Source organism: Haliotis asinina, chromosome 13 (genome assembly GCF_037392515.1).
Source record: "Haliotis asinina isolate JCU_RB_2024 chromosome 13, JCU_Hal_asi_v2, whole genome shotgun sequence".
Classification (NCBI taxonomy): Eukaryota; Metazoa; Mollusca; class Gastropoda; order Lepetellida; family Haliotidae; genus Haliotis; species Haliotis asinina.
In genome coordinates, this window is record NC_090292.1 from 31,245,984 (window position 1) to 31,271,945 (window position 25,962).

Below are 25,962 nucleotides of genomic sequence, written 5' to 3' on the forward strand. Positions count from 1 at the left end.
CTCTCCTGTAGTCTCTTGCCAGACTGCTATTTGATTGGTTCTTGAATAATCTTTTGTCACTTATATTCCATCTCCTGGACTGTCATTAAAACTGGCTACCCATCCTACTTTCAGGTCAAACTGTTCTCACATCAGTTTTCATTTCCACTTTCAAGAGGTGTACTAAAATATAACTGGCTCTCTTTCCCAGACTGCAGGAGTCTCCTGTTTGATTGGCTCTCTTTCAAAGTCAACACATATTCTGCCTTGTGACTGGCTCAAATTCCTACTCTCATGTCATAGCCTACCACATGAAAGGCTCTCATTTCTACTCCATTATAAATATTGCCCAAATCTAGTGTCCATGGCAGTTCAGGCTGTGCATAAAGTACAAATTTAAAGAGGTGCTGGAGATTCTCGGATTCAGTGGTAAAAACACTAGCTTGCCATGGCATGGTGCTCAATATCAACTCAATACCACTGCAACAATTTATGAACATGAAACAATCAGTATTTACTGGCCTTAAAACCATTTGATTGTATAAAACCCTCTTGCTTACAATTCAGATCACTGAAATATACACCAGTCTCCTCTTGGTTGGGAAACATCATCTAAATCAAAATTTGGTGAGTGATTGCACTTTTAAGAAGGGAGATAACTCAAAAGAACAAGGAGATAACTACCATGAAAGAGGTGATAACTCTTCTGATGAGGAAACCATTTATGTGTTGTGTACCATCAATGTCCAACAGACAAATGACTCTCATAACAGGATATATCTTACGTGGATTTGAATGGATTCTTTTGGCAGAAGCATTTTGCCATTGTGTGGACTGCATATTAAGTAAAGCATTCAATGATTATTCTTGTTATTGTTTTACAAGTAAAATATAATGAACCCTAAGAAGCAATCACATCAGTCAGATCCGTGTAAGTACAAATTGGGCGAATTCTAAAGCCCATCTGTTGCAGAGTTTAGGATGAATACCATCCCCTGAAAAGGTCTTGATGTAAATTCAAGTTCAGATACCAAACTCCTTAATTAAATGTTATCTCCAAACGTCCTCCTTTCACACACATAATGAGTCTAGAGCCACCCATTAACAAAAGTAAAAACTTACATGTGTAAACTACACGCACTTTTGATACAGCTTTTAGGTTTACAACAGACATGTTCAATTCACGAATAATCTTTCTTCAACATAACAGTTGCACGTGAGCAGAGTGCTGAGATTCCAAGGGAGATAACTCCCATGATGAGGGGGGGGTGTAACTCTCATTGTGAAGAAGCCATCAATGAAAGGTGTATTATGTCTGTTGATGGTGGTGCTCTGCTATAATGATGTTTCACTGGTCGGTGGCCTAACACCATCACCTTCATACATCGAAATTCTTTGTTTCAAAATCCGAATCTGTAAAAGAAAAGAAAATAGAATAGTTTCAGAATAAGTTGGATATCATATTGTTCAAAATCCTTTGCAGAGCACAAGTTGAGACAATTTAGAGATCTCTGAGTATAGTATCAGTCAATTAGAGTCTTGTATCACCTATGTGAGACCTACCTCTCAGTCTTTTTATTTCATTGTATCCACCTACTAGAATCTCCTGGGTTACCGTCTCCACTGACCTCAGTATTGTATCACACCATATACACTGAAGTCTTCTATCTCACCACATACATCAGAGTCTCCTATCTCACCATATACACTGCAATCTCCTGCCTCACCATCTCTGTTCTCAGTTTCCGTTCTCACCATATACACCTGAGACTACTATCTCACCATCTCAAGTCTCCTATTTCACCACATATAGTATTCCCAGAAATTATTGAGAATCATGTTGCGTCATGTAACTCATTACGTTTATTAACTTCTGGAGTTTTACTTACATAAACATGTTAAAACATCATCCTTTTACAGTCTCAGTCTTGTTTTAGTACTTTATTAGACCTCCTCGCTCAGCAATGCATGCCTGAATACGCCTAGGCACACTACCCATCAAAGTTTGTAGGTAATCGTGTGACAGGGTATCCCAATATTGGACCACCTCGGCCTTCATATCTTCAATATTTCTCAGTCCCTTTTGGTTTATTCTGTCCTTCATGACTCCCCACACATTCTCAATTGGGTTTAGGTCTGGGCTGTAAATGGACCAGTCTAAAACTTGAACATTTTCGCCCGACAACCACTGTTTTGTGTAGCGCGCAGTGTGTTTTGGGTCATTATCATGCTGGAAAATCCAATCATCTTCATACAATGTTTGTGCTGTCGGAAGGTGACCATTTAGAATGTCAACGTATCTTTCTTTTGTCAAGTTTCCCGTGAAAACACACAATGGCGACACTCCGCGAGCCGATATGTCACCCCACATGTGAAACTTCGGGCTATGTTTTCGGTCGCTGGTAGATAGGTATGACAGTATCTTTGGTCCAAATTTTCACACAATAAGGGAAAAGCCAAACAGAACTTTCATCCGAAAAGAAAACATTATCCCAATCTTGATTTTCATGAGCCTGACACCAGTTTAAAAGTTTTTCCTTTTGTGCATCTTTCATCAACGGCGAGGGAATTCCACGTTTTTTCACCCAATTAAGTCTCTGTAATTCCTGCCTAACTGTTTCATTGCATACCTGAGGACTTCCTCTGCTAATCATTTCATTTCTGATGTTCTCAACACTTTTCAATTTGCCCCTACTCACAATCTGCCCAAGTCTTCGGCAATCCACAACACTGAATTTCCTAGGCCGACCTGCCCCTGCTTTGTGCTCTATCCCGGTTCCTGTTTGAATATTCTTCAAAGTTCTGTATACTGTAGGCAGAGGAATACCATGTCTACAAGCTAACACTTTAGCATCAGCCTCACCCCTTTCAAAATCATCTAGAATGAGCTTTCTTTTCTCTCTTGCTGTAAATTCTGACATGTCAACACAGGAAGCCGTCTGCTCAGACAAGGGAGATAACTATTGACGTAATGAGCTGCCTTCTAAGCCTTCAAGAGTTGTCTCCCTTATTTAGTATGCTTAGTGCATAGTGAAAGCCCTTTTTCCAATCTTAGCATCATTAGAAAAAAAACAAAGATTTTCTCAATAATTTCTGGGAACACTGGAGTCTCCTATCTCACCATCTCCATCCTCAGTTTCCTATTTCACCACATACACAGGTGTCTCTTACCTCACTCTCTGTCCTCAGTCTCCTATCTGACCACGTACACCTGAGTCTCCTACCTCACCGTCTCCATCCTCAGTTTCCTATTTCACCACATACACCAGGTGTCTCTTACCTCACTGTCTCTGTCCTCAGTCTCCTATCTGACCATGTACACCTGAGTCTCCTACCTCACCATCTCCATCCTCAGTTTCCTATTTCACCACATACACAGGTGTCTCCTACCTCACCATCTCCATCCTCAGTTTCCTATTTCACCACATACACAGGTGTCTCTTACCTCACTGTCTGTCCTCAGTCTCCTATCTGACCATGTACACTTGAGTCTCCTACCTCACCATCTCCATTCTCAGTTTCCTATTTCACCACATACACCAGGTGTCTCTTACCTCACTGTCTCTGTCCTCAGTCTCCTATCTGACCATGTACACCTGAGTCTCCTACCTCACCATCTCCATCCTCAGTTTCCTATTTCACCACATACACCAGGTGTCTCTTACCTCACTGTCTCTGTCCTCAGTCTCCTATCTGACCATGTACACCTGAGTCTCCTACCTCACCATCTCCATCCTCAGTTTCCTATTTCACCACATACACCAGGTGTCTCCTACCTCACTGTCTCTGTCCTCAGTCTCCTATCTGACCATGTACACCTGAGTCTCCTACCTCACCATCTCCATCCTCAGTTTCCTATTTCACCACATACACAGGTGTCTCCTACCTCACCATCTCCATCCTCAGTTTCCTATTTCACCACATACACAGGTGTCTCTTACCTCACTGTCTCTGTCCTCAGTCTCCTATCTGACCATGTACACCTGAGTCTCCTACCTCACCATCTCCATCCTCAGTTTCCTATTTCACCACATACACCAGGTGTCTCTTACCTCACTGTCTCTGTCCTCAGTCTCCTATCTGACCATGTACACCTGAGTCTCCTACCTCACCATCTCCATCCTCAGTTTCCTATTTCACCACATACACAGGTGTCTCCTACCTCACCATCTCCATCCTCAGTTTCCTATTTCACCACATACACAGGTGTCTCTTACCTCACTGTCTGTCCTCAGTCTCCTATCTGACCATGTACACTTGAGTCTCCTACCTCACCATCTCCATTCTCAGTTTCCTATTTCACCACATACACCAGGTGTCTCTTACCTCACTGTCTCTGTCCTCAGTCTCCTATCTGACCATGTACACCTGAGTCTCCTACCTCACCATCTCCATCCTCAGTTTCCTATTTCACCACATACACCAGGTGTCTCTTACCTCACTGTCTCTGTCCTCAGTCTCCTATCTGACCATGTACACCTGAGTCTCCTACCTCACCATCTCCATCCTCAGTTTCCTATTTCACCACATACACCAGGTGTCTCTTACCTCACTGTCTCTGTCCTCAGTCTCCTATCTGACCATGTACACCTGAGTCTCCTACCTCACCATCTCCATCCTCAGTTTCCTATTTCACCACATACACAGGTGTCTCTTACCTCACTGTCTCTTTCCTCAGTCTCCTATCTGACCATGTACACCTGAGTCTCCTACCTCACCATCTCCATCCTCAGTTTCCTATTTCACCACATACACCAGGTGTCTCTTACCTCACTGTCTCTTTCCTCAGTCTCCTATCTGACCATGTACACCTGAGTCTCCTACCTCACCATCTCCATTCTCAGTTTCCTATTTCACCACATACACCAGGTGTCTCTTACCTCACTCTCTGTCCTCAGTCTCCTATCTGACCACGTACACCTGAGTCTCCTACCTCACCATCTCCATCCTCAGTTTCCTATTTCACCACATACACCAGGTGTCTCTTACCTCACTGTCTCTGTCCTCAGTCTCCTATCTGACCATGTACACCTGAGTCTCCTACCTCACCATCTCCATCCTCAGTTTCCTATTTCACCACATACACCAGGTGTCTCTTACCTCACTGTCTCTGTCCTCAGTCTCCTATCTGACCATGTACACCTGAGTCTCCTACCTCACCATCTCCATCCTCAGTTTCCTATTTCACCACATACACCAGGTGTCTCTTACCTCACTGTCTCTGTCCTCAGTCTCCTATCTGACCACGTACACCTGAGTCTCCTACCTCACCATCTCCATCCTCAGTTTCCTATTTCCCCATATACACCCATGAGTGTCCAATCTCATGTATGTATCTACCTACCTGAGTCTCGTATCTCTCTGTCATGGATTGTAGCTGTGTCTCCAGCTTTTTAAGTTTACTCTGGTACTTCTTCTTTGCTTTGTCAAAAGCTGATATCAAGGCACTGAAACGAATAGAGATGATTAGTGAGTGAGTGAGCGAGTTTAGTTTTATGCCACACTCAACAATTTACAGCTATATGGTGGTTGGGTGTAAATAATCAAGTCTGGGCCAGACAATCCCAAGATCAACAGCAATAGCATCGATCTGCACAAATGGGTAGAGACAAATAACAGTATCAGGTGCTTGCTGATGCATGTCTTAGTAACATAGTTGGGTAGATCATTTGTCACATCATAAACACTGGATCTTCTGGTCCAGAACATTTTCATCCCACATAGGTTACAAGGCATATGTTCCTACAACTATCTAACTGTTCCAATATGGCCATATTTCCTGTTTCTCATAAAATCCCCTACGAGCAAAAAAATCACAACACAAATTATCTCCCTTCTTTCTATCCAATCAGAACACGTGTTACATCGACTTAGACCCAACTTGACTAATACAAGCAAAGGCGTGGCCACAAATATCCCTCCTCTGCTGTTGACTTGTGTTGATGTGACACACATGACCTTTAATGGCCAGCATGTCCATTGTCAAAAAGGATGATGGAGGCACCACTGATCTGCTATTACATGACCGAGTTCTGTCTAAAAGAAATATCTGTGCATCACGCTGGGTAAAAGAGTCTAGTTTTCCCCAAATATACAGAAATTAACAAGAACAGGGCTTCGTAGGAATATATGACAAGTAACCTCTGTGGGAAGAGAATGGTTCCAAACTCGAGAACATGATGTTGTTACATGGCACGAATTTTGTTGACTGTGGTTTCAAACAACATCCATTGACATTTTAACCTCTTTTAAGATGAAATGAAAAATCACTGGGCTACGTACATGATGTCACACTTTAAACAAAAACATAAACTAAAAATGTTTTGAACTGCTATTTCACAGTGTGTGTGGTTGTGTCAGTTTAGTTTAACTTACCTCACACATAAATGTCGCTGTCTGAGTGCTCTTGTATTATTTTCAAGACCCCGCTGCTAATAGGAACTCATTTGGTACTTCGTGGCAGTTATTTATTTATCTCGAATAACGTTTAATGACGCATGATGCATGGAAATTACCAGTGTTTTGTGACTTGAAATTGATGGAAGGTAGAAAACTTTACTAAGACAATACCAACAGTAAAAAACATCAAGATGCAAGATTCGTATTGTTTGATTGACACAAAGTTGGCTAAATTGTACGATCCAATACCTGTGATTGTTCCCCTCATGACCAGTAAACAACTCATACTGATTCCATTTGCAGCTTCTACACACTGACTGCTACATCTGTGTTTAAATGTAGAAATATTACCTTTCAAGTATTCATACAGCCAGTTATTCAAGCCCAGGTACCACCCATTATTCCACAGTGACTAGTGTTTACTACAAACCTGTTTGCTCTTTTCAAGTCATTCACAAATTCTGCTGACTGCTGATGTCTGATCTCAGAGTTCCGAGATATTTTTTCTAATGTTGACACAAGCTCTTGAACCCGGGACTTCAACTTCTTTTCTCGTTTCAGGGCATCGCAGAGATCCTGTGCAATGTCGCTCGAGTTATTAGTCCGTAGCTCTGCCATTGAGATCATCGGTGATAGGTCACAGTCGATATCCTGCAACAGTGAGTGAGTTATATGACAAGACTGGACCTAGTATACAAACACTTATCGAGCAGTTCCATATTTTCATTACATCTGACATCCTTGTACTCTTCTGGCCATTAATTTCTGCTACTGCTCCAACACCTCACAGGTGTTCCATGATGTGTTCTAGCTGCACAAAAGGCCTGCATAATCATTTGGCAACTCAAACACAACAAATTTCATCTCCCTTTACTTTCACTAATTGGTAGCCAGATGTTTCTGCTGGTGTTCCAATACCTCACAAATGAGGTGTTCTATCAGGACCAGACACTGTCTACCAAGCCTCAATGAGGTCTCACTTTTACATACCATCTTTCAGGACCATGAGTTCCTCTTTAACTCTATCACCTCACATATGAGGTATTCCACGCAAGCAGGTTTGGCATAGTAAGACTCAATCATGAGACTAAATACATGTCACACTTGTCAGCTGTAAAGTTCTGGCAATGTTTAAACACCTCACATTTGAGGTGTTCTATCCAGACCAAGTACAGATTACTGTGAACAAGGACTCACCTTCTTGTCAAAGTCAAGTCATGTAAAAAAGGTTTATTGTACAAAAGGCCCATATACAAGAGAGTATGTACATAACATACTGTTACACACATTCATTCCTTTTAACTAATGCATGTTTAATATATAGTGAAAGGTTCAATATTTGAGATTCATTTTTAGCAGTTAAACCATATACGAAAGCTGCCAATGACGATGATCTTTATCAAATAATCTTTGATAAATTTCTTTCGAAGGTCATCATAAAATGGACAGACGAACACAAAATGAATTTCATTCTCTATTTCTATATTGCATAAGTGATAAATTTGTTTTGATTTTGCAAAGGACACATTTCTTCCCTTATTTTCAACTAGGCTCTTATAAAGCTACTCGATATTTAATAAAATGGTTCCTTAAAGTTTCTGTTGGACTCACATTCTTGTACATGCCATCCTTGTTGGCCATGAGTTTCAGCTGATGTTCAAACACCTCACATTTGAGGTGTTCTATCTGGACCAGAAGGGTTATCACGTCTCACCAAGAACTCACCTTCTTGTACATGCCATCCTTGCTAGCCATGAGTTTCTGTTGATACTCTAAAACCTCACATTTGAGGTGTTCTATCTGGACCCTGTAGGCCTGTTCCTGGCTCTCCTTGCCGCTCAGTCGAAGCTCCAGAGCTCGTTTCTCCTTCTCCATCAGGTAGTTCCCCGCCTTCAACTCAGCCTTCTCCTCCTGCATGTCAGGGAGTAAACAGTTAGTCTGTCTCTGGTGATAACACTATGTCAATATCAGGGATTTACCCAGAGTTCTACATTCCAGCAATATTCCAGCTATATGACAGCAGTGAGTAAATAATCAGGTCTGGTCCAGACAATCCAGTGATCAACAACCTGATCATCACTCTATGCAACTGGGGTCTGGTGATATGAGTCAACCAAGTCAGCAAGCCTGACCACCTGACCACGTCCCAGACCAGCTTGGGTTACTGAAGATAAATTCTAAGATATTTTACAGGTCTTTCCCTATTTAGAACATGTGTTGTCATCACTGTATGTAGTTTTCATCACTATTATGCCTTTTCACTCTCTACGGAATTGGTACATTGTTGATTCTATGGCGTTATAGTTCAGAATGTACCTTCATTGCCATCAACTCAGTTGATTCTATGGCGTTATAGTTCAGAATGTACCTTCATTGCCGTCAACTCAGTTGATTCTATGGCGTTATAGTTCAGAATGTACCTTCATTGCCATCAACTCAGTTGATTCTATGCCGTTATAGTTCAGAATGTACCTTCATTGCCATCAACTCAGTTGATTCTATGGCGTTATAGTTCAGAATGTACCTTCATTGCCATCAACTCAGTTGATTCTATGGCGTTATAGTTCAGAATGTACCTTCATTGCCATCAGCTCTTGCATGAGAACTGCGTTCTCCAAGTCAAGCCTCTGGGCCTCTGGAATCTTCTTTGGTTCGTCTGATATTGGGTCAGAGTGGACACTCTCCAGTTCCAACACAGTCATCTTGACTGCTGCTCGATCATTCTTTAGAGACTGGATATAGTCTCGCAACCTCTGCTCGTCTATCTTGCTGAAGTCTGTGTCCACTGAACTGGCAGTTGAACTAGTTGTGCTGAAAGTAGTATAAGGAAACATGTCACTGGTGCTACTTGACAGAAAGCCATATCAGAAATAGCGCCATTGGAACCAGCTGTGTTGAAAGTTGTATCAGGAAGTGTAGTTTGAGGTATTTGTTCAGAAAGCTTTATCAGAAAAGCTGAACTAAAGATACTAATTAACAAAAGTTATCTGAATATGACAACCGCCTGGCCTGGTGTGATTCACAAATAGTGTTATGGTTACATAGACATGTCCCACTTTTGCATCATTACCACTGGATACCTTCAGTTACATGAAATTAAAAAACATAATGCTCTTCAATATTTGCCATTATCTGAAACAATTAAATGCCCCAGTTGACCAATACATTAATCTGTACAGCAAGTTCCATCAAGAAATCTTCAGTGGAATTGAAGTTATTCTCCAGAGACAAGCAAGGCCTTCAGGGTCAGTTCAAGTCATCACAATACTATAATAAATCAAAATCCCTAATCATCAAAGGGCAGCTCTTCACTACAAAACTGATCAGTTATAACATGAAATATTCAACAGTTTCGAAGTTCTGCATGAAATGTGTAGAGCAGACAGGCAAACATAATGCTTTATGCTGCATAATGCAACCATTATTTCAACATTTTTCATTGGGAATTGCTGTTCAGAAAACAGTATCAGAAACGCTTTTGCAGCAACCAGTTTCTAAATCAGTAACATAAATGTCATTGAAACTAGTGGTGTTGCAACTAATACAAAATGGCTTCCATGTTACATAGTGTCGATACCTTGCTGTCCTGCTATTTGACGACAGATCCTCCCATGGACTGGCAGTACACCCAGTCACATGACCAGTACAACATCGTTCCATCTTGTGAAGCAGATGTTTAGCCACGTTTTCAGCTGTTTTCCTTGCATGGTGTGACCGTTGTAAAATGACCGTCACCTCATTTTGGTCGTCACAGATCCCGGAGTCACCTGCTACAAGACAAGATGAATGTAAGACACTAGTATGACCTCCCTAGCTAGAAATTGAGACAGTACACAGGTATGGGGGTTGTCATGAGACTTTACTTCCATGTTTCAGGGATTTTCCAAGGAATCAATGCTAATTGCCTCTGGCAGGAAAATTTGGGAAACATTTTGGTACAATTTGAACTTGTCATCAAAATTCCTATTTTCCAAAGCTAATATGGTGAGGAGAAATGTGTCTTAAATTTTAATCATTTTAAGAATAATTTGATACAGACAAATAATCACATGTGCAATGTATTTGCATAAAAGTAATATTTTATTTCTAATCTTTAATGTTAAGGTAAAAACCAAAAACTTCGAAAATGTTCTCTTCACATTAACTGACATTATTGTTTTGATTTTGATTGAAATGATTTCAAAAATTACACTAAAAAAAGACTATTTCTTATAAATGCACATTAGTTGTTGAAAGTAAATGTTAAATTGAGGGGAGATAATTATTATTTCTCTTGGATTTGAACTGCCATGCCATCTTGATTTTGCTGTTCACAACAACTCTTTAACATTCATCTGAAAATATGGCCAAAATATATCGGTTGTATGTCAAATGCAAAAGACTGAGATTTCTGAGTTTGAGAAAAGTGATATTTTCATTAAAGTGACAATACCACTCTTTTTCAAACTTCATAACTCGACCAGACCTGTGAAGGCCCAGGGTAGAATAGACCTTCAGCAACCTGTGCTTGCCGTAAAAGGCAACAATGCTTATTGTAAGAGGTGAGTAACAGGATTGGGTGATCAGGCTTGCTGACTTGGTTGACTCATGTCATCGGTTCCCAACTGTACAGATCGATGCTCATGCTGTTGGCCACTGGAGTCTCTGGTCCAGACTCAATTATTTACAGACCACTGCCATATAGCTGAAATATTGCTGAGTGTGGTGTAAAACTACACTCACTCACTCACTCATAAGTTGACAAAATTTTCAGTCCAGGATGGCAATGTTTAATATGCTCATCAAATGCATGTGGGTCAGCACGCATGGGCATCAGTTTGGCCAACAAACTCCAGCGAAGAAATCTTACAATGATTAGCTGAAGAAAAATGGAACACCAAATCAAATCAAGATCTGTGAAGTGAGGTAGCCTAGTGGTTAAGTGTTCACCTGTCATGCACACCCATTTCTGGCTTTTTGGAAAAGGTAACATAAAACGATTGTAACTTACTCACTAGGGCTGGACACTGACCTGATTCTCCTATTGCGATATAGCAATATATGTTGTGATATATTGACTAGACACTTCCTGCCCAAGTGCGTAAATTATGAACTTATAATACCTCCCTGTGTGGGCATTCAGAAGTGGAATGCATAAAAAAAAGCAAGTATTATGAAAGTTATCTTCTTTACTCTGAACAACCCAACACTCTGGAGTGTATGCTTGCTACTTAATAACCTGGTGAAGGAGCAAGCATACATACAAAAACATCATATTACTCACAACAATATGCTGACATTCATAAATCTTACTTTTCTTAACGATTTGATGCCATTTAATTCCTCTCAAAGATAAAAAACCATTTAAACCTACAAAGCTTAAAATACTTGGTAGAATATTTGACACTTTTGGAGCCTTTTATAGAGACACCTCCACTTGTAATTAACATGAAATCAACAGACATAAAAGTATATTTGGTATTTTGTTTCTATGGAAATCAAAGACAGAATATACAAAGGGACATAACTCTGGACAACCCAATATATTGCGGACCCAGAACCATATTGTGACAATCGTATAGCGAGATACTGTACTGGTACATCGGTCATACTGCACAGTCACTATCCCAGATCTTCAAAGAGGAGTACAAAAAAATTTCAAGAAAAAATTCAACATTTTATGAAAAGAATCAGTGGACAATGTTAAAGATGGCCTGCTTCTCACCTAAACTCCCAAGTCCAGCCGCTCGACAGTTGGACAGCAGTACTCCCATCTCTGTCTCCAGCAGTGCACACAACACCTCATATGCTTCTATCGCCTGGTCCGAGTAGTTGATGGCCAAGTTCAAGGCCGTATTGTTCGACTCATATTTACCCATGAGCACTGTAAGTCTCTCCGAATATGCTTTACTCTCTGCTAAGGTCAAGGTTGTCAGATCGTGCTGTGATTTCAGATTGTCTATCTTACTCTGCAGTCTCTCAAACTCAATCTCAAACTCCTTGACCTTAGTGTCACCAATCTCACTGCCACACTTGTAAAGAGTCTGCACGATCTCCTGCATATTGGAACACTCCTGAAGGCTCTGAACCAGATGCTCTGCAACCTTTGTATTGGGAAGCTGGAACAAAAAGACAAAGTCATCGATATCCCCTGCAATACTGTTCACGAATACATACCAGAATAAAAATTTGAGCGCTAGGCTATTTCAAAACTAAAATGTGATGCTGTGGCAATGATAGCCTACGAGTAATTGGTAAGACCAATCCATACTTAGAGACGTTCATCTAGTAACTGATTTAGGGATATCATTATCATCTGTATTTACAATTATTACAGGATGTTTATATATCGCACATATCAATGCAACTACTGCTTGCACAAGGTGCCAGTGTTTGTTTCCCTCAATCATTGGATGTCCCTCTCAGTGTCACATCATGTTATCAATCTCAACTCCCTGGGGAGTATACAACTCTTTCTGCCACTCGGCCATTGTGGCTCTCTCATCCAAACGAGGTACCCAATTCGCAGCTTGGTGCACTGGGACAGAGTCACAGTACTTTGTCCAATTTACTGCACATTGCTGTACTTACAACTAGGTGTGTGCACATATTCATGTGGCCACCATCTGGTCATATATCAACGAATTCATGGGTTCTTTTAAGTGCACAGGGAAGTGTACTGCAAACTTGTGACAACACTGATAGAGTCTGCACACAAAGTTGACTGCAAGGTTTTTACATCTGGTCACATGTGGGTTTGATCCTGACACCTCAACCTCGCTAGATCACTAGCCTGGCGCTTTAGCCAGCTCGCCCACCACGCCCCACAGAAATACTGACATGATAGATATGATGGTACTGTTTTCTGAAGAAAAATAACTTTTTCTATCCTGCTTATACAACAATGTTATACATATTTATGCATTGAAGTTATTACATTGTTTGCTCTCCATAGGGCTTAGATGACAGTACATGGAACCACACAACCTACATAAACAAAGGGTCGCAATGCAAATTGAAACACTGCTACAGATTTAAGGATATTTTTGCAGTGAAAGTCACATAATTTTTTCAAAGAAGGTTAATTAGATGTGTAGACTTGTCAACACTAAAAGTGTTAAGAATTATATACAATATATTTAATGAACTGTGTAAGATGTGACGACCTGGTCTACTATGCTAGCTGCATGGAACTCTGGGTAGGAGAATGAAATTTATATATGTATATTTCTTTATCATATGGAACTGTAAAGATCCAGGTTAGAATTGGTCTTCAGTTGTAAGAGGAGATTAACATGATCGGTCAGTCAGGCCCACTGACTTGGTTGACACATGTCATAGTATCCCAACACTACAATTATAATTCTCAATGAAAACTCACCCCTAATGAACTAATTTCAGACCCCAAGACCTGCCGATCCCCAGCACAGGTTTTTAATTTTTTCAACTCTGCTATTTTGGCGACCGGGAACTGATCATTGCTGGGTGTCATCTGCAACTGCGACTGACTCAACTGCGACTTGGTCGGTGTGGACGTCCGGCTATCATTGGGACTAGACGAACTCTCCTTCACCTGGATGCGAGACTGCATCTCACGGATCTGGAAAAATAACATTGATGTTGGTATATACTGTTCTGTTTCTGCTACAGTAAATAAGTGCATTCTGGGTAATGTGCAAACGAAAAGACACAAAGCAAAACATAGTTTTGGCTCTTTTACTTCAATAGCTCCTTACTGAGGTTACCAGGCATTGTCATTGTGTAATTCATGTAATGTCATGTTATGTAATTGTGGCTGCTTTGGCAATACACAAATCATGGACATGACATCTATATCTACTAACGACTGGTAATCAAGTACTCAACCATGTCTGTTTCAGACAGACACAAATCCAACATAACCAGCACAAACAACTCCTAGTTTCTGGGATAGAATATCATCCACACCAGGATTGTTTTCTGAATACAGCCCCTGTGGAATAACTGCTGGTTCTTCAGCAACGCATGTTTGTCTAAGTGGTGGACATAATGGACTTTGTGAACAAATGACCTGATATCACAATTGGATCATGATGTGCTCATGACATTGGTCACTGGATTGTTTGGTCCATATTTGATTACTTGCATACCAGCACCAAAGAGATGGAACATTGCCAAACCAAACGAAAACAAATGAGGTTTGCATAACTGCCATTAACATGGAAGCAGAGCCTTTGAAACACATCAATAGTCACAACAGAAGTCACTTGAATTTTGAGGTTTCCAAGCAAGGGCTTCATTGTACATCTCAAACCAACCTTTCGTTTCAACTTCTCGCGTTCATCTCGCAATGCCTCTAGGTGTTCACGCATCATGTTGAGGTCCACTTCCTGTTTGCCGATCTGTTCTTGTAGGGTGTTGTTCTCAACCCTGAGGCTGGCAATTTCCTCCTGCAGGTACTCGGGGTCCGGGTACTGGTTTGGGGGTGGGGGAGGAGGTGGGTGGAACATCGCTGGCCGTAACTGCCGAGGGGGCAAGGTTGGTGGCTGGTTAAGTCCAAGGCCACTCAAGTCTTCACAGATCTGACGATGACAAGAAGGAGTGAGTGAGTTAAGTATTACCCTGCTTCTAGCAATATTCAAGCAGTATCATGGTGGTGGTCACCATAAATGGACTTCACACATTGTACCCATGTGAAAAATTGAACCTGGGCTTTCGGCGTGATGAGTAAATGTCTTTACCACTGTCTTTACAGTATATCAAAGATTGATTTCTCCACTAACTTGGGAAGCAAACAGCAAACCTAATACAGATGACTTGCACAAGAATCATACATAACATTGCTGAAAAGCATGTGCAAATATTGTGCATGAGAACTGCTGAATTTTGTTGTAATGTTTTGTTAAGCATTTGCCAATTGTGACTGATTTTTTTCATTTATTTAAACTCATGACAATAATCTTTTCAAAATTACGAATTTGTTTTACAACACATCAGTTTATGAGTAAACAGTACCCATAAACAGTGTGGAATGTTTTGTAAAATTTAGTTCAAAACAGGTGCCTGAAGTAAAGTGTCTATGTTTACACTAGCCAGTCTTTTGATAGGAAACATACAAAAGAGCATCACCAAAACAGACTCATGCTGTCACAGTTTTCAACCATATTCTAATGCCAATTTTAGCATGATTCATGTGTTGTAATCCTATAAGCTGTGTGTCTCTTGACATCTGGAAGGAGAGTGGGTACTGAAAAACCTGGGTGCCCATAAACAAACTAATCTAAGCTTCACTACCTGTTTGTAGACATATGACACTCTTACCACTTGATTGTTTAGTACAATCACATACTGGAGTCATGTATTTTATCTTTCAATTTTTATTCCAAGGAGCAGAAGCTCCCATGTGTCCCAAAGAAAGCTACATTCAACATTCTGGTGAATGCAGCAATAAGGACATAATTTTAAAACCCAAAGCCACAAGCAGTTACCTCCCCTGCCTTTTCGTCCACACTATCATTGTCGACGTCCTGGGTAAGTCTCCGGATGGCGTCCCTCTCCCCGTCGTCCACGCCTATAGCCATCTCTTTCCGTTCTGCTATGGCCGACTCCAGCTCGGTCACCACTCTGGTAAACTCTGCGTTGATCTCATTGCCGATTTCTGGAACAAGAACAGATATGATTACACAGTGCCACTTAGAAAGTGGTCAAATGCAACATGTGTCATATTTGGGATTTCACTATCGGAGGTGGGAGCTGTGCCAGTTTACACTTATCAGACGTCCATTTCTGTGGACTTCGGTGACTTGGCGGCTGACTTTGTGCGCTGGCGATTAGGTGCCTGACTGATTGTCTGGGTTCGAATCCCGGATGGGACTCAGCCACAAAAGTACTCGAATTCGTACTAAAAAAGTGAACTCCCAAATATGACAGATGTTGCAAGCACACATATATCTGAACTTGAACTCATATCAACCAAAAGAAAACAGGTTAAAAGTGCTTATTCATTCAGTTTGCAATGCAGACTTGCACTATTTGCATACAATATTACAATACTTCATGATGACTTTTGAGATTTCTACTGCAAATTATACATTTGAAAAGCATAGTAAATGTTTTTACAATTTTAGAGTCAAAATGCAAAAAAAGGTTTGCTGCAAATTCTATAATTAAAATTTCACTTACTATTTTTTAACAATTTTAATCAAGACACAATAATGAAATATCTTTAATTTATCATCCAAAACTGTGTTCCACAGGAGATTTTGCATAATGCCCTGACAAGGCATTGCGTGATGAACTTGATGATGTCGCAATGTTATGACATTGTTGCACTGAAAATCTAATGCCAATGGTTTGTTCAGAGATGTACATTTTTCACTGAAAACTAATGAAGAATGATTTTGGATGAGAAATAGAATCTCACTCCTGTGTCTACTGACATCAATTATATCAACACTCGTTGATAAAGGTAAAAATATTTGTTACTCTATCAACTCTTGTTGATATATTTGATATCAGTAGACACTTGGGGGAGATTCTCTATATGACAAATCTCATAACCAAATTTATCATGATTCTGCCTGAAATACACAAAGGAACTGACACTCCAGCCAAAATATGCACTTCAAACTACTGCAACAATACTGGGTTATTGACAGAGTTATCTCCCTTCCTCCACTAATTCTCAAAAAATTCTCACTCGAAGCACTTAGCACATTAACCATAAATCACACTACTCATAAAGAGTTTTAGGAGAACTTACAAAGGGGTCATCAACATTTCTTAACTGAAAGCTTAATACAGAGTTAATGACTGAAGCACTCCCAGCACCGATTGCCTAACTTCATTACCAGACTTCAGAGAAAAAATAACAAGTTTGACTCATATGATCTGATGGAGGTCAAATACTGCTCTATACCTAATGGGAAAATAAGGGATTGCTCCTGAACTCTGCCCATCGGCTTTATGAGAATACCATATTTCCTCTAATAAGAACTGGCCTGCGAAACAGGCTGTGTCTCAAGCTGATATTGAAAATCATAAACACCAACTTAGCATTGAGAGAGGCATGGCAAGGCCTCCTACAAATTCATCATAATCATCATTATTTGACCACCTGAGTGTGTAGATAAGATAGGTATATGACCATCATCAGAATGTGTGGACAAGATATTTACTATATCATCATCATCATCATCATCATCATCATCATCTGTATTATATCAACATCATTATCACAATCTCTGACTGGGCAAGATCTGCATTACCACAACTGGCTGACTGGGATCCATTGGCGTTGTTCTCGTTGATGCTACCGCCATCATTGCTTTTGTCAGACTCCTCAAACTCATCCTCCTCCCTGAAAAGTAACAGTGATATGTATATGTAATATATGATTATATTACACGCATGATATATACATACATAACACATATATATCACATATTTGCTGACATGCTACTCCTGTGATACACACACGTTAGTTGGTTGTTTAACGCCACACTCAGCAATATTCCAGCTATATGGTGGCAGTCTGTAAATAATCAACTCTGGACCAGACAATCCATTGATCACCATGAGGATCAATCTATGGAGGCAGGATACCACAACATGTATTAACCAGATTAGCGACCACATGTCAGCTGCCTCTTATGACAAGCATGGATTACTGAAGACCAATTCTAACCCGTATACACACATGATATACAAGTTTAGTTCACACATCTTACACACATGGGAAACATGTGATACATCCACATTTTTTTGGGGGGTAACACTGCAGTATATGAGGCAAGACAGTATCACTGATAGATTGTGCACCATACATATAAACATGTCAAGCATACACATTTTTTTCTTGGATTACACTGCAGTATCTGAGGCAAGACAGTATCAGTGATAGATTTGGCAACAGGCAACACTATATACATCATCAAATTGCCTTCTGCTGCTGTTACAGAAGGCCAATTTGATGGTGCATCGTTCCACAATGTGTATCCAGCTGTAGCTATTTGTCTGACTCATATATATTGACATGTTTATGTTCAACCTTCAATAGTTTCTGACATGAGAAGATAGTAAAATATCTTTTCAATGAATTTGATAAAGCATTTTCAAGGGACACTCAGACTTAAGTATTTTTCAAGACAAATATATACATTCTGGGTTGTTTGAGGGTAGAGTCATATTCAAGGCCCTTTCAAGACAGATATCCGGGTTGGCCTTCAGTAACCCATGCTTGTCGTAAGAAGCAACTAACTGGATCCAGTGGTCAGACTCGCTGACTTGGTTCACACATGTCATCAATCCCAATTGTGGAGATCAATGCTCATGCTGTTGATCCCTACAAACCGTCGCCACGTAGCTGGAATATTCCTGAGTGCGGCGTAAAACTAAACTCACTCACTCTGGGCCTTCTGAGGACAGCCTCATTCATATTCAAAGCATTCTCACAACAGAAAAATAAGTACACATAAGCTCAAACCTGAATCTACTGAAGGCCTGAGAAACACACTGATCCCCAAACCATCCCACCTGTACCCATCACCAACCCCCATCATCCAGATTCACACTAAAATCAAATTCTAACTGATGTATTGATGTCCAAACCTTATCACATTAATCTGATGACGTTCTATCTTCTTGCGCAATTCTGCAATAACACTGTGCAGCTCTGTAATTCTTTCCTCGTATCGCCCGGCGGTCTGGTCGATACGGTCCTCACACTCGTGCTGGAGATGTAGTTTCTCACTCTGAAAACACATCAGCGTTCTTCCACATCACTGTGTCAACTGTACTGTGCAATCCTCGTGTGTTGACTATTTCAAAATGAATTTGAACCCATGCAACAAGTCTATTTGACAATTCCTCAGACACTTGAACTTCTGAGAACCATATTTATTTCAATGTTACCCTGTTAAAAAAAACAAACTTGATTCCTTTATATTTTTTTCACAGTAAAAGATCATAATGACAAAGTTGAAGGGCCCTACATGGAGTTGTCAACCATAATATTATAGCTAAAGAAGGAAAACATGGGGACTAGATTTCTACTTCAAGACAAATAAATAAAGGACTCGCTCTCTCTCTCTCACTCCCTCTCTCTCAACATTCTTCCTTCTCTCTCTCTCCCTCTCTCTTCTTGTCTCTGTCACGTTTAAATTTTGAATTAACTTAGCTAAGACTATCTGTATCTCTTTTTCACTGAAAAGTTGTGTAAACGTATTGATGCTATGTCCCTGTACATTTTATGGGAAACAATTTCCTTCAAATAAATCTTACCTGTACTTTTGTGAGCTGTTTTTCTAGCAAGTCTCTTTCACTTGTAACATGTTGAAGACGATTATTTAGATCAATTATCTCCCCTTTTAGTGAAGTCAAGGCCGCCAGGTGGAGCTGAAGAAGAAAGTAAAAATCAAACAATTGACAATGAAATAAACTATCCAAAAAATAAGTTTAAATAATATCACATAAACATAAACTGGCTCATAACTCCAACAAAAAGTATGTAAAACTAAACTTCGAATCAGAAAAAGTGAGCTTCTCATAAAATACGGAACATACAGGGCAGCTATTTTCCTCAAGCTGATCACACTGAATCAAATACTTCACAGTGAGTATGGTTTTAGAACAGGGGACACCAGAAATGGGCTTCACACATTGTTCACATGTGGGAAATCGAACCCTGGTCTTCAGCGTGATGGTCTAACGCTTTAACCACTTAGCTAACATTGGCAGCCATTTTGTCCATCCAATCCACACAGAACTATATACTACTGTCTGAATACCCAACATATCCCATCCATTAAACCAGAAGCCATTCGTGCCACACACTCACTTAGTGAGAAGGAAGTATCTGGCTTCCCAAACATTCACTCAAAATGTGCCTGACATTGTGGCCATGTCTCCTGTAAGGTAAGTCATCTCTGCTGCCAGACCAGTCAATTTAAATCATTGTAACACCAATACTGCAGCGATATCATGGCACCTCATACATAACAGAGCCCGGACCAGACAAACCCATGTCAGACAGCAATATTACATTATCAGGAATAATGACACCCAATTCACTAAGCCTGACCACCTTTTTCGGACAGATGATCGAGTTCCAGGGGATGTTCTCTAACCCTGGTTACCATGGGCAGTCACATTCAAACATTCTGACAGTTCACTCGCCGCCATAGTCAAATCTTTGAAGAAGCCAAATACATCAGATACGTATCCTTTGTTAATTCAAGCTGTGGAGATTCTAGGTCATACTTGGTCACTCATACATTCAGGTAAAACAACTTGTAAATAATGCAGTCCTGACAAATCCTGAAACTGAAGTTGTGAGTATTCCATCTTGAACAAGCAAGCGAGTTCAGTTTTATGCTGCACTGAGCAATATTCCAGCTATACGGTGATGGTCTGTAGATATTAAAGTCTGGACCAGATATCCTGTGTTCAATAGCATGAACATCGATCTTTGCAATGGGGACATGCTGTACATGTGTCAACCAAGTCAGCAAGTCACCCAATCCTGTTAGTTGGCTCTTACAACAAGCATGGGTTACTGAAGACCAATTCTAACTTGCATCTTCACAGGTCAACTTAGCTTGACAACCTGATCCATCAAGTAATCGCTAAGGATAATGAAAGGTTGACGGAAGCTATTCTAACCCAGAATGTCCATGGGTTAGGCCTCTTATAATCTTGGTGTCTGACAAGAAACTACATAGATACGTTGAAAGGTCTACAGATCTGGTTGGTTGCATGTCATCGTAGAACAAAGCAGCCAGAAGATGTTCAGAACATCAATCACTGGTTTGTCCTACCAAGACTTGAACATTCTGGCTGAAGTGAGTGAGGATGGTTTCACACCACTTTTAGCAATATTTCACCAATATCACTGTGGGGTACACCAGACATGGGCTTCACACATTGTACCTATGAGGGATCCAATCAACCTTGGGTCGCCAATATGACAAGTAAACACTTATCACAGGGCCACCACACCGTTACTAGTTTGACTGTAAATCCATTCAACTGGGGCTTTGCTGAGTCATCAGAAAAAAAATTGTGACACCTCTAGCAATATGTCTTCGAAATCATCTCATTACTGAACCATAAATTCTATTTTAGTGATCTGTTCAGTAGGACTGCACATGTCATAGCACTTCATCAACAGTGGCCAATGCTTTCAAACCATCTTCACCCTTGTGTTCAAAATTGGTCCCCAGCACCCAATGCTGGTCATATGGGGCAACTGATTGGATCAAATTGTCCGACTTGGCTGGATGTGCAGCATCATGCTTCAATATCTGTGGTTCCAATGTGATTAGTTTGATTGCCTTCATATAGCCTGAATGGTGCAGTGTGGCAACAACAAACCTCCTTAGAATAGGACCTGATCGAGTCAAGATGATGTTATATCCTGAATGTTGCCGAGTGTGACACTAAACAACAACCGGACATCTGAAAACTCCTTCAGTAAGGACCTCATCAGGTCAAGATGATATTCCCAGTATGCTTTCATATAGCCTAAATGTTGCCAAGTGTGACATTACACACCAATCAAACATGTGAAAACTCCTTCAGAAAGAACCTCATCAGGTCAAGATGATATTCCCAGATGCCTTCATATAGCCTGAATGTTGCCAAGTGTGACATTACACACCAATCAAACATGTGAAAACTCCTTCAGTAAGGACCTCATCAGGTCAAGATGATATTCCCAGATGCCTTCATATAGCCTGAATGTTGCCAAGTGTGACATTACACACCAATCAAACATGTGAAAACTCCCTCAGTAAGGACCTCATCAGGTCAAGATGATATTCCCAGTATGCCTTCATATAGCCTGAATGTTGCCGAGTGTCACATTACACACCAATCAAACATGTGAAAACTCCTTCAGAAAGAACCTCATCAGGTCAAGATGATATTCCCAGATGCCTTCATATAGCCTGAATGTTGCCAAGTGTGACATTACACACCAATCAAACATGTGAAAACTCCTTCAGAAAGAACCTCATCAGGTCAAGATGATATTCCCAGATGCCTTCATATAGCCTGAATGTTGCCGAGTGTGACATTACACACCAATCAAACATGTGAAAACTCCTTCAGAAAGAACCTCATCAGGTCAAGATGATATTCCCAGTATGCTTTCATATAGCCTAAATGTTGCCAAGTGTGACATTACACACCAATCAAACATGTGAAAACTCCTTCAGAAAGAACCTCATCAGGTCAAGATGATATTCCCAGATGCCTTCATATAGCCTGAATGTTGCCAAGTGTGACATTACACACCAATCAAACATGTGAAAACTCCCTCAGTAAGGACCTCATCAGGTCAAGATGATATTCCCAGATGCCTTCATATAGCCTGAATGTTGCCAAGTGTGACATTACACACCAATCAAACATGTGAAAACTCCCTCAGTAAGGACCTCATCAGGTCAAGATGATATTCCCAGTATGCCTTCATATAGCCTGAATGTTGCCGAGTGTCACATTACACACCAATCAAACATGTGAAAACTCCTTCAGAAAGAACCTCATCAGGTCAAGATGATATTCCCAGATGCCTTCATATAGCCTGAATGTTGCCAAGTGTGACATTACACACCAATCAAACATGTGAAAACTCCTTCAGAAAGAACCTCATCAGGTCAAGATGATATTCCCAGATGCCTTCATATAGCCTGAATGTTGCCGAGTGTGACATTACACACCAATCAAACATGTGAAAACTCCTTCAGAAAGAACCTCATCAGGTCAAGATGATATTCCCAGATGCCTTCATATAGCCTGAATGTTGCCAAGTGTGACATTACACACCAATCAAACATGTGAAAACTCCCTCAGTAAGGACCTCATCAGGTCAAGATGATATTCCCAGATGCCTTCATATAGCCTGAATGTTGCCAAGTGTGACATTACACACCAATCAAACATGTGAAAACTCCTTCAGTAAGGACCTCATCAGGTCAAGATGATATTCCCAGTATGCCTTCATATAGCCTGAATGTTGCCGAGTGTCACATTACACACCAATCAAACATGTGAAAACTCCTTCAGAAAGAACCTCATCAGGTCAAGATGATATTCCCAGATGCCTTCATATAGCCTGAATGTTGCCAAGTGTGACATTACACACCAATCAAACATGTGAAAACTCCTTCAGAAAGAACCTCATCAGGTCAAGATGATATTCCCAGATGCCTTCATATAGCCTGAATGTTGCCGAGTGTGACATTACACACCAATCAAACATGTGAAAACTCCTTCAGAAAGAACCTCATCAGGTCAAGATGATATTCCCAGATGCCTTCATATAGCCTGAATGTTGTCGGGTGTGACACTAAACACCAACCAAACATGTGAAAACGCCTTCAGAGAGGAACTCAATCGGTCAAGATGATATTCCCAGATGCCTTCATATAGCCTGAATGTTGCCGAGTGTGACATTACACACCAATCAAACATGTGAAAACTCCTTCAGAAAGAACCTCATCAGGTCAAGATGATATTCCCAGATGCCTTCATATAGCCTGAATGTTGCCAAGTGTGACATTACACACCAATCAAACATGTGAAAACTCCTTCAGTAAGAACCTCATCAGGTCAAGATGATATTCCCAGATGCCTTCATATAGCCTGAATGTTGCTGAGTGTGACATTACACACCAATCAAACATGTGAAAACTCCTTCAGAAAGATCCTCATCAGGTCAAGATGATATTCCCAGATGCCTTCATATAGCCTGAATGTTGTCGGGTGTGACACTAAACACCAACCAAACATGTGAAAACGCCTTCAGAGAGGAACTCAATCGGTCAAGATGATATTTCCAGGATGCCTTCATATAGCCTGAATGTTGCTGAGTGTGAGAACCATCACAAAAACAAAAACTCCATCACAGGGGGACGTGATCAGGTCAAGATCTTCTTCCCAAGGGAAATCAGCTTGTCCTAATCCATCTTCCTACACAGCCTACCTGCACAACAATCTGCTGACAAAGAACCACCTCTTCACAACAACATCGTCATCCGATATTTACAGACTCTCTCTATGCTTTGACACGTCAAAGTCGTAACTACAATTACCTCAAACGCAGATCCAAATATAACTCTGTTCTTGAAACATTTTGCCACCTCGCCACTTCTCGATACAAAACACTACTCAGCACTTTCTCTCCGACCTTCAAACCCTGGTCCTTCAATGCCACTGCACGGTGGCCATCCATCAATTGACAACACAAGGAGGATAATTTGCTGCCGATATTCCAGCGAAATTCAATACAAGGTTACAGTGTCTCTGTCAGTAATTACGGGCAGTATGTCACACCAGTATTCTCCCACCCATGGGATATAAATACTTATCACATTCTGGGACAGAAATGTAGAGGAGAAATGTGATAAGGCCTTGACATATGACATGACAGGAATCATACAGATTAACAACAGTATACAGATTTGAGGCTGGCATTTGCACACAATCCATAATTTATGACACAGGAATAAATATTGGCGCGAAATCACCATACTTGCCTCATCTGGGTTATATCATATTCTTAAATGTAGCAATGTGTGGAAAAGACTTTAACTTTCTCCTTTCAATAAAATAAAGCTGCATATTTTTCAAACTGGATCATGAAATTTAGCCAAACTAAAACCAAAAAAGGTTTAAATTGACAAAAACAAGAAGGAAAAACAATAGCTACATTATTTTAAGCTTTGCATTAAAGAAAGCCCAGATTTAACAAACATTTTTTTCTGAAAAATCCAGACTTCAAAAAAAATTCATGATTAATTTCAAAATCTAATCAGTTATAAAAAGGAATTTCTCATGATCAAAACGAACTGCCGTACATTAAACACCACTTCACCAGAACCAAATATTTAGAATTTTGGAACCACAGACTAATGGTAACTGGTGCATTTGAAGTAAGAGCATGATGTTAGAATAATCAATAGAAGCTATCAGGATGTAAGGCTCCACTGCTGGTAAATTCCATGCCAGGGCTCCCAAGGGAGCCACAGTAATAAACCCCCACTATATGTGCAATGCGCACAGCTAATTTGAACTGCAGTTCATGGAGCCCATAATCCCAATAAAATATTTTGATCTTTTTTACCCTTTCACCACAAAGAATTTTTCAACAACATTTTAAAGGTACCATGACTACACAGACAGACATAGCATCATAGTGTTGATGTGAATATTGTAAAGTTCAAGCTTGCCATGTTTCTTGATTTTCCAGAATGAAAACATTTTGGTTCTCAGGGAAGGGTGTTATGCCTATTTTGATTGATACACTATCAGGGCAAACCTACGTGAGGCTATTGACAGCAGATCCTGGCAGCAAAGGGGAACCAATCTGTATAATGAGTAACAGTCGTTTAAACAGTGAGGCAGTTTGTGACTCATGCAGTTAGTGAGTTTGGCAGGCCTGCTATCCAGTGCTTCAGTGGGCGGGTGGGTAGGAGAATGAGTGAGTGATAACACTGACTTCTACACCAAGAAAAGCGAGCAAGTGAGTTTAGTTTTATGCCGCTATGAGCAATATTCCAGCTATTTGGCGGCAGTCTGTAGATAATCAGGTCTGGACCAGACAATCCAGTGACTGAAAGCATG

At 40.5% G+C, this 25,962-nt stretch overlaps 1 protein-coding gene across 2 annotated transcripts in view; it reads right to left on the bottom strand.

The window, feature by feature from the left end:
- Positions 1–1,233: 1,233 nt before the first annotated feature.
- LOC137259305 (colorectal mutant cancer protein-like) overlaps positions 1,234–25,962 on the bottom strand; it is a 118,458-nt gene continuing 93,729 nt past the window's right edge. Inside the window, exons 4-16 of one of the 2 annotated variants that reach the window (XM_067796936.1) lie at positions 19,618–19,731; positions 18,946–19,088; positions 17,604–17,695; positions 15,825–15,994; positions 14,655–14,918; positions 13,739–13,957; positions 12,083–12,476; positions 9,956–10,148; positions 8,955–9,189; positions 8,104–8,289; positions 6,809–7,029; positions 5,324–5,426; positions 1,234–1,392 (exon numbers count right to left, since the gene is read on the bottom strand). In XM_067796936.1, the coding sequence (XP_067653037.1) occupies positions 1,315–1,392; positions 5,324–5,426; positions 6,809–7,029; positions 8,104–8,289; positions 8,955–9,189; positions 9,956–10,148; positions 12,083–12,476; positions 13,739–13,957; positions 14,655–14,918; positions 15,825–15,994; positions 17,604–17,695; positions 18,946–19,088; positions 19,618–19,731 (2,412 nt within the window). In that variant the 3' untranslated portion in view covers positions 1,234–1,314. The remainder of the gene's footprint in view (positions 1,393–5,323; positions 5,427–6,808; positions 7,030–8,103; positions 8,290–8,954; positions 9,190–9,955; positions 10,149–12,082; positions 12,477–13,738; positions 13,958–14,654; positions 14,919–15,824; positions 15,995–17,603; positions 17,696–18,945; positions 19,089–19,617; positions 19,732–25,962) is intronic. The other variant, XM_067796937.1, reaches the window with a different exon arrangement.